The sequence below is a fragment of the Thunnus albacares genome, chromosome 3, assembly GCF_914725855.1.
Source record: "Thunnus albacares chromosome 3, fThuAlb1.1, whole genome shotgun sequence".
Classification (NCBI taxonomy): domain Eukaryota; kingdom Metazoa; phylum Chordata; class Actinopteri; order Scombriformes; family Scombridae; genus Thunnus; species Thunnus albacares.
Window position 1 is genome coordinate 25,454,644 of NC_058108.1, and position 13,793 is coordinate 25,468,436.

At 38.8% G+C, this 13,793-nt stretch overlaps 1 protein-coding gene across 8 annotated transcripts in view; it reads right to left on the bottom strand.

Moving 5' to 3' along the window:
- The window catches only part of lrba (LPS responsive beige-like anchor protein), a 191,405-nt gene extending 182,306 nt beyond the window's left edge, over positions 1 to 9,099 (bottom strand). For 6 of the 8 annotated variants that reach the window (XM_044347236.1, XM_044347239.1, XM_044347237.1 and 3 more), the window contains exon 1: positions 8,207 to 9,099. In XM_044347236.1, coding sequence (XP_044203171.1) covers positions 8,207 to 8,377 — 171 coding nt within the window. In that variant the 5' untranslated portion in view covers positions 8,378 to 9,099. The remainder of the gene's footprint in view (positions 1 to 8,206) is intronic. The other 2 variants (XM_044347241.1, XM_044347240.1) reach the window with 1 other exon arrangement.
- Between the last annotated feature and the right edge of the window lie 4,694 nt (positions 9,100 to 13,793).

Here is a 13,793-nt window from a genome sequence, read left to right on the forward strand (position 1 = left end):
GCCCTGATTCCTAAAAACAGGCAGCGTTATGGCAGCCATCTCAGACCCAGATAAATGATTTGTGACTAGTTAATCCTTCACTTAACACACTCAAACTTGAAGTTGAATGATTGAAAAATGTGAAGAATGGTTTTTTTTTGCTGATGGTAGAGAGACACTACTCACCAAAGAAATATGACTTTATCGCCCTTATCTGAAAGAGGGATACCAATCCACAGATATAAAACCACCTAAACAACAGAAGTTGAAGTCTTTCTCAAAGTTTGTGAATAATTTATTTTAACTCCAAAAGCTTTAAAACCAACTTTCAAGTAAACAATGGATGTGAACGTGTCTATTGCGTTCCATTAACATTTTACACATGACTTCGAAAAGCACCATGTGTGGTAAGAAAATGTATTCTATTCTTCTGTTTACCGACTGTACACACAAACCAATTAGTCTACAAAGAAGTGCAGAAAATTCAAGCAAATTAATAATTAAAATCGTGCTCACTGGGCTGAAGCGTGTACAAACACTTGAGCTAATTGATTATTCTGTGCTGTGTCAAAATTCTGTGACAGCCAGCACGGAATAACCCTTACCCTACAACAGTTGTCCACATCTCTTACTACAATTAGTGGGGGAACAGACAAAAATCTCTTGAGGTAGTTAAGCACTTAATTGCCGAATGTAACATGTTTTCATAACCACTGTGCCCATAGGATGATGTGAAAACAAACATACTGTTCCTGTGATAAGGGCTATTCACTATAGTGTTAATAATTAAATCAAATTTCTGTTTAATTAGAAACAATACCACCCCATCCCAGTTACAAATCCCAAACGTACTGTATCTCCATCTTTCTCGTACAGTTATTCGTGTTGCGTGAGACGTTGCGGTCTCTTCGCCGCCACAAATCTCTTTCAAACATCATTGAATCCTGAGGCCATCTGTATGTTTGTCAGCACACAGCGGTCGATGAGGCATAATGGGTGCATTATCTGATCTGCTTGAGGGCTAAGTAATGACTCACTATACAGGACAGGTAAGCAGAAAAACGGACATCCCAGTAGTGGTTTGTTGAGAACCAGTTTATTTACAGGTAAATGCATGCTGGTTAGTCAAACCTGTGTTCACACCCAAAAGATGCTCATTGTGTTAGTTTCACTGCTATGACTGTAGAGGTGTAATTATATGCACATTGTGTAGGTGAAAGGCTATTTAAAAGGCAGTATTAATGGAAAAAAAAGTAAAGCCTATGCACCCACTCCAAGCCACAAAATCTATCCCCATTCAGGTCAAAACTTGACCTGACGCAGAAACTGCTACAACTGTAAACAAGATGTTACAGCCAAAATGGGGTAATGGCAACAAAAATGCCCTCTTTTGTGTAGGGAAATAACAAGGTCACTTACATACACAAAGAGCATTGAAGGTCATGTTGATGTAAAAAAAAAAAAAAAAAAAATCCTGCATTTAAAGAGTATAAACCGAGTCAGGTCACGCTTATTTCGAACAACAGTCCTCAAGTGCTCCAAACTAAATTCAGCTACAGTGGAGAAAAGAGGAGAAAGGTGTGACTGTAGAATTGGGCTGATGCAAGAGATAACGGAGAGAAGCAGATAGAGTTTCATTCATGTGTCAGATTAGAGGACTCTTTGTTACTGCCAGAGAGGGTGAAGCATGCCTGGAGAGAGGACAAGGATCGCCCTCACTTCCCTGCCACTTGTGTTAAATTGTGTGCAGGGAGCATATGTGTGTGTGTGTGTGTGTGTGTTTGTTTGCTTTTTGATCCATTCTTGTCTTCATCATATGCACATAGGCAGGGCTAGGAATTAGAAGGAGATGCACTTTTCTATTTCATTTCTCAAGGTCGTAATCAAAGCGCAATGTTATTGCCGTTATTGATTTCATTTAGCCGTTTTTAACTACTACATTCACATCACTCAGTGCTCATATTTTCTTACTGCATGCTTTCTGATGGAAGATTACGCAAGAAATACTGGCAGTGGTAAAGCTTCCAAAGGTCAATGGACCCAACTCTCTAGAGGCTAGATACCAAAAGGTGTAAGTGGGGAAATATGACTTTTAAGGTCTCTAAAAATGGCAAAAAAAATACCAATGTGGTTGCATTAAACCTTATACCATCCCTAGTTAGTGAAAGCCAAAAGAAGCCTACACCCACTGATACTAGTGTTCTGCTGAAACAAAGCTACTAAAAATCAATTTCAGGACTTTAAAACCTGACACATTGCAAATTCATTGCATAATTCTTTCCCCGCAGTGGTGAGTAAGAAAAAGGTATTAAGTAGACTATTTAAAGAAACGCAGAGAAGATGCAGTTTAGAACAATTAATTTCACTTATGACAGCCTATCTCAAAGGAGGATCCTCTGTGTCAACATCAGTGCTAGAGATGATAGAGTACACACCATCAAACAGATACCGTGCATGTTCAGACACAAAGAGACAAAGAATGGCACCTTAAAATAATACTGAACAAATATAAAACTGATTTTTTTTTTTCCTTCTCTTTGGCACAAATAAGAGGTACAGAAAGCCTGAAATTCAGAACAAAACAAGGTGCCTATGTTTTCTGTGGCTGCCCCTTACAAAGGAAACTAAATACAGGCGCATAACATGAAATATTAAAAGATCTGAAACACAAGAGAACTTTTAAGCTATAGTTACAGCCTAATATAGATTTAATAAAACCGCCTGCAGACTGGAAGTTTATGTGCAAAGTATGAAATCAGCTTAGCAGAGATGCTCAGTAGCTCGAGAGGAAAGAGAGCAGCTGAGGAAAATATGAAGGCTGTTCTTACAGAAAATTATTTCAGGCATCAAATTGAAGCACTCTATGAATCATTACAGATAAGTTCCCGACAAGCTTTAGACTGCAGTTTTACAAATAGTCCTGTATTACAGAATTACATTGGTTTTTGAGGCACTAGAATATGCATTCATGGATTTTTAGTCCCCTAGATGGGCATTTCATATATGAAATAAATCCTTCCGAAATATACAAAACATCACAATGAGTTCAACTTCCACTTGTCCTTTGTGACAGACTATCTGTCTTTGGTGCTCTATACAATATACATTGAAATTAGGGCTACAGCTAATTTTTATTTCATTATCAATTAATCTAGTGATTATTTTCTCAATTCATCGATTAGTCGTTCTATAAAAAGTCAGAACAGTTTCTCAAAGCCCGAGATGGCTCAATTAATCAACTAATCATTGCAGATCTAGTTCAAATTAAACAGATATAACCTTAATGTAATACTTCAAACTGCAGGAATAAACGATGACAACGTGGTCAGATACCTCCGGTTGCCGCTGCTGTCCACAAAGCCTGCAGCCAGCCTCATGACCTTGTCTTCATGTCGAGCCAAAGTTACATTCCACACCACTAACTCGCCCATCTCCAGTGTCACCTAACAGAGGAGCTGTGAGCCCGATTCAGGACAGCTCTCCTTCACAGAGCTTTATATCAGTCAATAGTTTACGGAGTCCTGGAAGACTCTCTGCTCTACTCAGTGGAAGAGAGGACTGCGGTGGACCAAGTAATGTCAACAACATCATCATCATCGACATAAATCACACATATCAACGTTCGTAGTTTTATAACACTATTCAGCACATGTGTGACATGATGAGACAGAAGGAAATCTCAGTTGAAAAAAATGGTCCAGTCTGTTAAGAATAACTTTATAGTCCAATAAGTGACCTCTTTAAGTTCAGAAAATGTTCATATCATTATATCATAATTCCATTGATACAGGATTATAACCTTTGCGCTTCCTTTTGTTTCCTAGGTGGGTGCTCATGTTTTAACAGTGATAATGTTGAGGTGTTCTGATTCAGAAAAACAATTTACTTGGTGCAGGGAAAACTAATTTTGCATGGAAATCTTCTTCTTTATGTGAGGGTGTTTACACTATAAACATGCTGACCTTATGCTAACTGTATGCTGGCTAAGGTCGCCTTAGTGTCGACTGAGAATGACATCAGAGTAGGCAGAAACATTAGTCAATAGTCTTTGTTGCAGACGATCCAGCTGAGAATTAACAGCTCATTTTGCAGCTGTTTGCAGCTTTCGGCACATTGTTTGCTTTGCCAAACCAAGAAAACAAAACGCTGTTTCCTGTTAAATGTGGGAAGCCGCTAACAGCACAGGAGCTCATAAACTGACTGTATTGTACTTGCCTTAAAAGATGAAGTAAACGACTAACTGGGGAAGAGAGTCAAACATTTACTAACCCAAGAGACCCAGTTGTTTTCCTTAAGAGTTGGCAGACCAAGCTGGGGCTAAAACACCAGTGACCTTTGGACTTTTGAACATTTGACAGGTAACCAGAAAGAGGTCCTACGTGGTCTCTCTGGCTTGCGGGATGTTCAGCATTGTTTACTAGTCCCTTTGTGCGACGGAAGAAGCTCATAATCAGTATGTGTCATCTTGTGGGCTGCGAGCTTCAGCCTAACCTTCTATCTGAACCAGTATGGTTTTGGTTTTATCGGTCAGACCGACTAAACAGTGAGCTGACAGTGATAGAAAGCTGTGCAGAGCGAAGAAGTAGGGCACTGATTCTCGGTGGAATTTGAAGTAGCCTTTTCACATTATTATTAGTCCTTTGATTCAGATTCAGTGTGTTACAAAATATATTGCTGCTTTCAAAACTGCAAGACATGGGTTTAAAGAAGGTTCTTACTGCCAAATGTGTGCAACCTTACTCTATGTTTATGTTTTGGACCACAGACTTTTCATTTAATGAAAACTACAAATAATAACACAGGTGTTTTAAATTACTCTAATTAGTCTATAAGACCTCTACTCAGGTTGTAGCTGGGTGGAGTTATGCTGGGAATTATGTGACGTCAGAAAACTTTATGGACCAATAACAATGACAACAGCCGACATAATCCCACCCTGTTCGGTATAACAAAACTCCTGAGGAGGCGTCTAATCAGGCAACATTAAGTGTGATTGGACATGTAGTCAGGTTAAAGGTGAAATCTAACTTGCTACACACTGTGGTCCTCTACAGCAAAAATGGCATATTTACTAAGGGAGGTTGTGTGCAGTTGTGTCTGGGCTTATGCTTGTTTTGGATGCATGAAAAAAGAAATTACATAAATAAATATGGTGTGAAACTTGTTTCTTCTAGTGCAATGGCTCTGCTTTGAACAGACTTTGTGATTGTCAACCAAGACAGAGACAGATACGATCCCACAAGCCAGGATAAGGCAAACAACATTTCTCAGTAGCTAAATATGAGCCAGTCTCCAGCTACAGTAAATATGTGGCTGTGTGTCTAGGATACTCCACCACACAGAAAAATTTTAATTAAAAACATTGTGGAAGACAGTTTGAATATTAACTGTTAGTTATTGTAAAGAGGAGGCCTAAAAAGGTTTCAACTCCTCCTTTTCTGATTTACTCACATTTACTTTCGCTTTTATCTGAAACATACCATGGCATGCTTAACAGATATCTAGCTAGAGAGGACCAGATGTAACAACTGAGAGACAAAAGTGTTAAACCCACACGGTAGTTTGAGTTACAGCTCCTTTGACAAAGAATATGAGATGCACTTTAGTGCTCTCCTGACTTCAGGCAAAAACTAAGCCGGCATAATGAGCTGCTTTTTTAAAACCAGTGAATCCTGGTGTTCATAACCCCAGCTCTTGTGTCACGAGTCATCACAAGCACTGTTTTAGGTCACACTAGAATTTTTTAGGATAATTCTCTTGAGAAAACTATGTTGCATTTAATCAAATACAGTGTAGGACTCATGTGGTGAGAGGCTGCAAATGAGACACTACAAAAGAGAAGACTCTGGCCTCTGTGGTAAATCAGACTAACGCCCAACTGGAGGGTGAGCGGAGGATGTGGAGGGTGGAGGGTAAGGGCGTCACGATTTGATTTGACCTTCGATTTTAAGGTCACGATTTGATTTGATATAAACTTTTTTTTTTTCCCAGCACTGACGGCAATGCCAGAGCTAGACTATTGAGTCTTGATTTGTAAAGATCAACAGATCATTGGTTTTATACTCTGACAACTGTCAGTTACATTTTTAAATTCTTCTTTAAAAATATAGGCTACAAGGTATCAAGTGTGATAAAACTGCCATATTTTTTGGGAATGTACCACACTAAGAGCATATAGTCAAATTTAAATAATTTAAAATGTAATAATAACTTATTTCATCAGTCAGTTGTTAACAAACTGTTAAACATAAAAAAGAAGAGCCACTAAATGGCAGAAGGGGACTTTACAACAACAGCTTGAGTTTCCTCACCTGCAGAAAGCCACTAGGATTTATCCTGGTGGCTTTAATCCTGGTAAATTTAAGTTTAAGTGTTGCACTTTTTACAAACTGTAGTTTTTTTTCAGTCAACAACGTGTTCATTGTTTACACAACTCACAGGGAAGGCAAATGTTGCCACACCGGTGACTTCAGGGAAGCAGGAGGATTTTCCAGTTCTGTTGTTTCTCCAACATTTCCGACTCCGGCAGTGGCCAAGGTGTCTCGAAAAGTAATGCAGCTGCAGGCTACCGGTAAGCTATGCCGTAATCTTTGAAATGCTGTTTATCTTTTTTCCTGGGGCACGTGCGAGTAGGCGGAGGTGGAGAGGAAGGATCGCCAATCCTACTTTCGATTCTGAAGGTTGAAATGGAACGCTCATTTCGATCGATTATCCATTTAGAATCGAAATCGTGACACCCCGGTGGTGGACATGATTAATGCATGGTGCTATCTCTGAAAGCCCTAAAATAACACTGACCGTACTAAACATGGTGACCCAGGGACACAGCAGAGCTGCACACTGACATTTCTGTCAAATCATACCGTGTGCCTGTATGACTTTCTCTCCAGCTCATGTTTGTGCAGTATTAACTTTTTCCAGATCAAACAAAAAAACACAATAATATATGTACTGATTTGTAAATTTCTCTCTTTGGACAGGGCAACTGAATGCAATAGTTTGCTGTTTTTTCACATTTGTTGCCTCCAAAATCTTGTCCATTAACTAGCATTAGAGTAAAAACCCACAAATATTTCAGTTTACACCTCAAACTTAAGATGTAAAACAAAAATGATGATATAGTAGCTACAGCTACAATGTACAAGCGACAACTCTCGAGCTGCTTTTTGCTTTCTTGTTGCACCCAGAGGTTTTCTTGCTGGTTGGATGGTGAAATAGATTTGTGCCTTGTAGTGTCACAACTACTACAGTTCATTTCCCTCCTTTGTGGGGGGCTGGTGTTGGAGCAAACTTTGTTACTACAGACGTAGAGAGGATGAGCCTCCCTTCCTAAAAAGGACTCTATTGTGTTGCCACAGTGACAAAGCAGTTTTGCAGGTTCCACCTCCACCTCTCCTCCCTGTCTTTGCCTCCCACCTAACCAGCCAGGCTCCAGTTGAGCATGCTCTCCTCCTTCACGCTGAACTTCCTTGTTCGGTTCATTCATTCTCGTTCAGGTGCCGCAAAGTCATTCGATAACTCTAGCAGCGCGAAGGACTATCAATGCTATAGCCAGACAAGACTGGATAAGGACTTTATGTGGCCAACAGGTAGTAGACAGATAAGGCACACACACACACACACACATTGGCTGACCTGGATATGTCACAAAAAGCACCACCTGCCATGATGATTCTGACACTGGTCATCATGTCTTATTCAGTTAACCTGATTTCTTTGATCACGCCAAACAATTCATATACATGTATACCGTAGATAGATACACTACAGTATAAAACTGTAGCAGCATAAGAAAAGACGGAGATAAATGTGCCAAATGAGAAACTGTATGGCACAATATAAAGGCCTAAATAAGGGTGATATAATAAAATATCCACATTTAAACTCTCCTGAGGGACCCAGTCAAGGTTGCACGGTGTTATTTGTCATATAAACAATATAACATGTCATATAAGGGCAACAAGGGCAACTAGAGAACAATCAGTTAGCCTATAACTCAGGACATAGTTTCCAATGTGTGGCTGCTATCTATTAATTGAATTTAAAATAACTGGCGGTAAAGTATCCCAACTAATTGTGTAAAGTGCTGCGGGATCATCAACGCCTTTATATGTAAATGAGGATGATGTCAGACTTTTTCTCCCAAAACGTTCAGATGTCACATTCAGCACTACAGCGTGTGACAGTGCTATCCAAGGCCTATTCTGAGCCCTCATAATCAGCTTACCAGGTTGAACACCGTCTCCACAATGTCTCGGTTGGAAACTTCCCCAACTTCCACCAGGCCAGCAAGCACGGCAAATTTCATCCTTATCCCCCTGATAGGCACTCCGGGGTTGAGCGCCATGGCGCCTGATATCCCGTCCTTTCCATCACCTGCTGTCTCCTCGCTAGCCATTTGCTAAGGAAGGACGGGGACAGGTGGCGTTCACAGGTAAGGCACCTGTTCACCTCCTATGGTGACAGTGCAGCTGATGGTTGGGAGGAGAAAAAGAGGGGGGAAATCTATCTCCCCTTCAGCTGAGTTGTTGACAGTCTACAGGCACACAAGCAAAACGTCTCCCTCCCCATCCAAAACAGTTGAGCAAATGAGCCTCGAAAGTGAGCAAAGAGTGTTTCTCAGTCGTTGACACAATTGTCACCGCTTCACTCCACAGTGAACTACTCCTCTCCCCCAGGTCCGTAACTTGATAGCAGACGGATGGATTAATGCTGCTGAAAGCCGTGGGGAAGTGTGCTGCAGGTAACGAGGAGGGAAGCAGGTGAAGCGGAGCTGTTCCCTCCTCTGCCCGGTCAAACGGTAAACGAGTATACGGTGAGTTTAATATCCCCCGTACAGCGGTTGGAAGTTGCTGTTGTCACCGAGTCCAGACACTTGACAGGTAGCGCGCCTGGCAGAAGGGAAAAAAACTCACAAACTGGAAGGGGTGGGCAAGTCCGTCAGTAGCTCCGTTGGAAGTCGACAAAGGAAGGAGGTCCGCTCCGTCCTCCCCGGGAAACTCCACTGATCTGCTTAAATGTCAGCGTTAACCCAGCTGCGCTTGCTTTCTCTTCCTGATTTTACCCCGGTAGCTTCAGCTCGTCACCGCCATGACAGTGTAGCCCTTGAGTGGAGCTGAGCATGCGCAGTGGGGGAGTTGGGTCTCTTCAGCTCAGTGGCAGGTGTGTCGCTCAGGTGGCTTTTTAGCACGCCACACTGGCTTTCACGGAAAACCATTTGTACTCAGTTACTGCGATTTATGTTCCGTCATCCTGAGAGAAATATATAAGGGTAGAAATGGAAAGTAACTAAGTATATTCACTCAAGTATTCTACTGCACTTGAGTATAGTTTTGAGGTACCTGTCTGTACTTAATGCTGAATACCTTAACTCAGTAGTGGAAGAAGTATTCAGGTCCTTTACTGAATTAGGAATAGTAATACCACCATGCAAAAATACTATGTTAAAAGTAAAATTGCTGCATTTTACTTGAGGTACAAAAAGGTAAAGGTAAAAAAATAGCCTGTTATCATCTAAATATGCTGGAAGTATTATATGTAAAAGCACAGACTATGCAGAATAATAATAATAATGCATTTCATTTATACTGCACTTTTAATTTTCACTTTCTCAAAGTGCTACAGCATTAGAGACATAATGATGAAAAAGCCTTCCTGAATAAAAAGGTTTTTAAGCTTGTTTTAAAAGAGTCTAGTGTCTGTGCTGCCCTCAGATGGTTATGAAAGCTGCTCCACAAGCGTGGTGCAGTAAAGCACCAGGCTGAATGGTCATATTATATTATAAGGATATCATTATATTATTGGATTATTACTGATGCATTCATAGATAAGCAGAATTTTAATGTTTTAGCTAATTTAGTAGACTACTTTTATTCTTTTGGATAGTCTACAATAACGTATACTGTATATATTATAACATGATATACAAGTAAAATACAAATTTTCTTCAAAACACAAGTTTTGAAGAAAATTTGTATTTGCAAAGTAACTAACTAACTAACTAACTTCCAGCTGTCAGATAAATGTAATGGAGTAAAAAGTACACTTCCCTCTGAAATGTATGAAAGTAGCAGAAAATGGAAATACTCAAGTCAAGTACAAGTGCCTAGAATTATACTGAACTGAAGTACAGTACTTGAGTAAATTTACTAAATTACTTTCCACCACTGCTTCTACTACACTGAATTAATGAATACTATTGTAATTGTAATTTTTGCCCCAGTATATTTATCTGACAGCTGTAGTTATTTTGCAGGTTAAGAAGAAATGATGATCTCATAAGAAGAAGTTCAAATCAGCTCCACCTAAACCAGTTACATCATTAAAATGCTCCTTATACATCGATGCGTCACTAATTATAATCCAATATGATAATATAACTACACTTTGAGAGGAGCCATTCTGCACCATGACTACTTTTCAAGTACATTTTGCATTGCATTTTTGTATTCAAGTAAAGTTTTCAATGTTTTCAATGTTGAGTATTTTACTTAGTACTGCTGGTGTTGCTTCACTAGAAAAGGATCAAAATACTCACTGAAATTCAGTTAAAATTATGTCGTCTTCTCTTGCAGGCTGACAAACATACAGTATGTCGTAATTTACAGCCCTAAAGCTAGTTGAAAACTTAGCATTGACGGTATAAACTTTTAATGAACAAAAAAAAAAAAAAACAGTCAATATTTTTCTGAAATCAAAATGTATTTCGATGTTAAAAATGTGATGATAGCTGACTCTGATGAAAACAATATTGCTGTATTTTGTATTCAGAACTCAAGTCATAACAAGATGAGCTTTGACTTCTTATACGGTATTCTATTGTTTTAACCCCATGTGGCGAGGAACTTAGTCAAATAATCTTTTACTGATGATCACATAGGAATGCAGTAGTTCAAAAACTAGACTGTGGTATTTCTCATAAGTTTTACATATCACTACATAACAAAAGGCATCTGCAGGAAGAGATCCAGAAAAACTTTCACCACATTGCCTATAAAACTGTACAGACAGTACAGTATGGCAAAACTCATGAAGAAGCCTAATTTCTTCCATACATTTTCAGAGGATATAATATGCATTCCTTATAGATATAATTCACAGCATATAATAGATAAACCCATAAATGAAAAGTTACTACATTACCAACCTGTAATGTGCGTCCCCACAGGAAAACTACAGTAATTTTGCATATTTTTGTTTGTGGAACATGTTGAACAGTTTCATCTTCACAGTTTTATGCTGTGAATAATAGAAAGGATGGTTGAAATGTGTTTAGTACTTTGTTTTTCTACAGCACAACAGCACATTGACAGATGTCTGCTTCCCAAGGCAATAGGAACCAAACATTAAAGCAGAGTGACAGCTCTGCTTTGCGTGCCTTTTCGAATCACAACCAATACCCCATGACGTGAGATGTTCACATAGCTCAGCAGAGGTCCTAGTTTCATTTATGTCTATTATTGCATGAAGTAAAATCCCAATCCAACGGTGTTAATACTGTATAATGTATTAAATAATGCCTGTATTTTTATTTTAAGTATTTGTCTTCTCCTTTCTTTGCTCATACCGGTGACTTCATATTTGCTCTGCAGGATGGCTGAGCAGCTATGAGTGTTGTTGCCACAGAGGCAGCTGTCGTCACCGTTACCACTGACCTCCCAGTGAAGTGTAGCTGAGCCCTCAGGGACCCTGGGAGTCATGGAAGCCAACAGCACCACCCATGAGTCTTGTCTCTGATGTAATGACCTAAAATCAACAGACTTGTTCACTGCAGCCCATAGCCCTTCTTAAATAAGGCTTTGAAATGCTTTTACTGACCTTTAAATTGAACATAAGCCAGGCCTTATTTCTTTTTCTAACTGTGTTTTATAGAAATAATGAGACTCCAAGCTTGAGACATTCAGCGGCATATTCAAATTGTATATTTCACTGTAATCGTCTTTTGTTCTTCCTGCCGCCCAAATCTAAACTCTTACTATCTAAGCAGAGAATAGTCATCATTCCTGCAAATACTGAATTGTTTGATCTATTAGCACTCGAGCTAGAGCTTTACTCTCAGATTATGTTTGACAAAAGCTTTCAAGATTCATGATAAACATTCTGAAAGCAAAACGATGCTAAAGATCACAAAAGAAAATCCCACATGATAAAATCTGCTATTAAAATCAATTCAATCTTGATGATTGTGCGAATAATTCAGTCAACATTTCAAATGGCATAAACTATGAGTGTCAAAACAAGAAGACATTGGGATGTTTTGTCATTTGTAAGGAAGGCTTCAAACATTTTAGGTGAAAAGATTTTAAATTTCTGGCATTCAAATGATCTTGACGGACACATTATCTCTGCTAGAATGTTTTTGCACACATAATGGCTGCAGTGCACATTTTCCAAATATTGTTGCGTGTAAAGAAACATCACATTTATCAGACCTTTGTTACTTGTTTAGATACAGACACATGAATGTCAGTGTTTTCTTAGAATACTGCACATGAAACATCACTTCTCAGCTACCTGCAGTAGCCTATTACTAATACTATTACTGTATGTCTGCTTATTGGGGAAACTGTGTTTTTAGGGAGTGTTTTGTTTAATTTTACCAACAGATTATATCTTCCCCTTTGTTACAATAACAGTGCGGGTGGAGTAACCTACACACCAGCATGATGTGCTAACACACCAAGAGACTGGTTCTTCCTGTTCAGAGAGAGTAATGTTGGTGTTTTCTTTTATAATCAAAGTAATCATTGTATAGTAATGTAACTCTAGAAATAAAGGCACACTGTATCTTCCGCAAATTAAACACATAGTACATGTGGTGCCTGTGACACCTGTGGAAACACATAAAAGCTGTAATAATTTGAATTTTATAAGCAATCAAATTGTGAAAGGATATTGTGTGAAACTGAAATTGAAATTCCAATGACCTTTAGTTGATTTTTCATATAAAAAATGTTTTACATACTTCACTTTAAAAACATCCTTCTAAAGTTATGTTGTTTGAATGTCTCTTTGAAATTTCCAGTAGGTATTTTCAAGTTATACAATTCCAAAACCTTTTTTTTAAACATTGATGGATGTATAATTTCTGAAAGCTTGACCATCAAAAACCTGGGCATTATTTTTGAATCTTGTCTGACATTCTGGTCTCATATCAAGGCTATTACCAAGACAGCATTTTTTCATCTTAGTAATATTGCTAAAATCTGACCTATTCTATCCTTGTGTGATGCTGAAACCTTAATCCTTGTCTTTGTTTCTTCCAGACTTGATTATTATAACGTCCTTTTCTCTGGTGTTCCTAGTTGTGCTACTAAAGGTCTTCTGCAGCTACAATCTTGACAAAACCTAGAAAATTTGACCATATAACACCCATTCTGGCCTCTCTTCACTGGTTACCAGTGCAAGCTAGAGCTGATTTTAATGTTCTTCTTTTAACTTATAAGGTCTTGCATGTACTTGCACCACCTTACCTATCTGAGATAAATACACCATATACACTGGCACACCCTCTTCGCTCTTTCAATTCTAGTCTCCTGGTCATTCCTTCAGTTAACAAATAATCAGTTGGCTTCAGAGCGTTTGCCTACCATGATCCTTATCTGTGGGATCGCCTTCCAGTACTCGTTAAAAAGCAAGACTGAAAACCTTTATTCATGTCATTACAGGCTACTTAGTCAGGTCCATTATCTTTTAACATCCCTTCAACACTGATGTTCTTAATATGTTTTAAAATTGTTTTACTTTAATTTTCATTATTTTAATTGCTTACTGTATGTTTTGTCCTATGTATTCTCTTTAATTGTAAAGTGTAT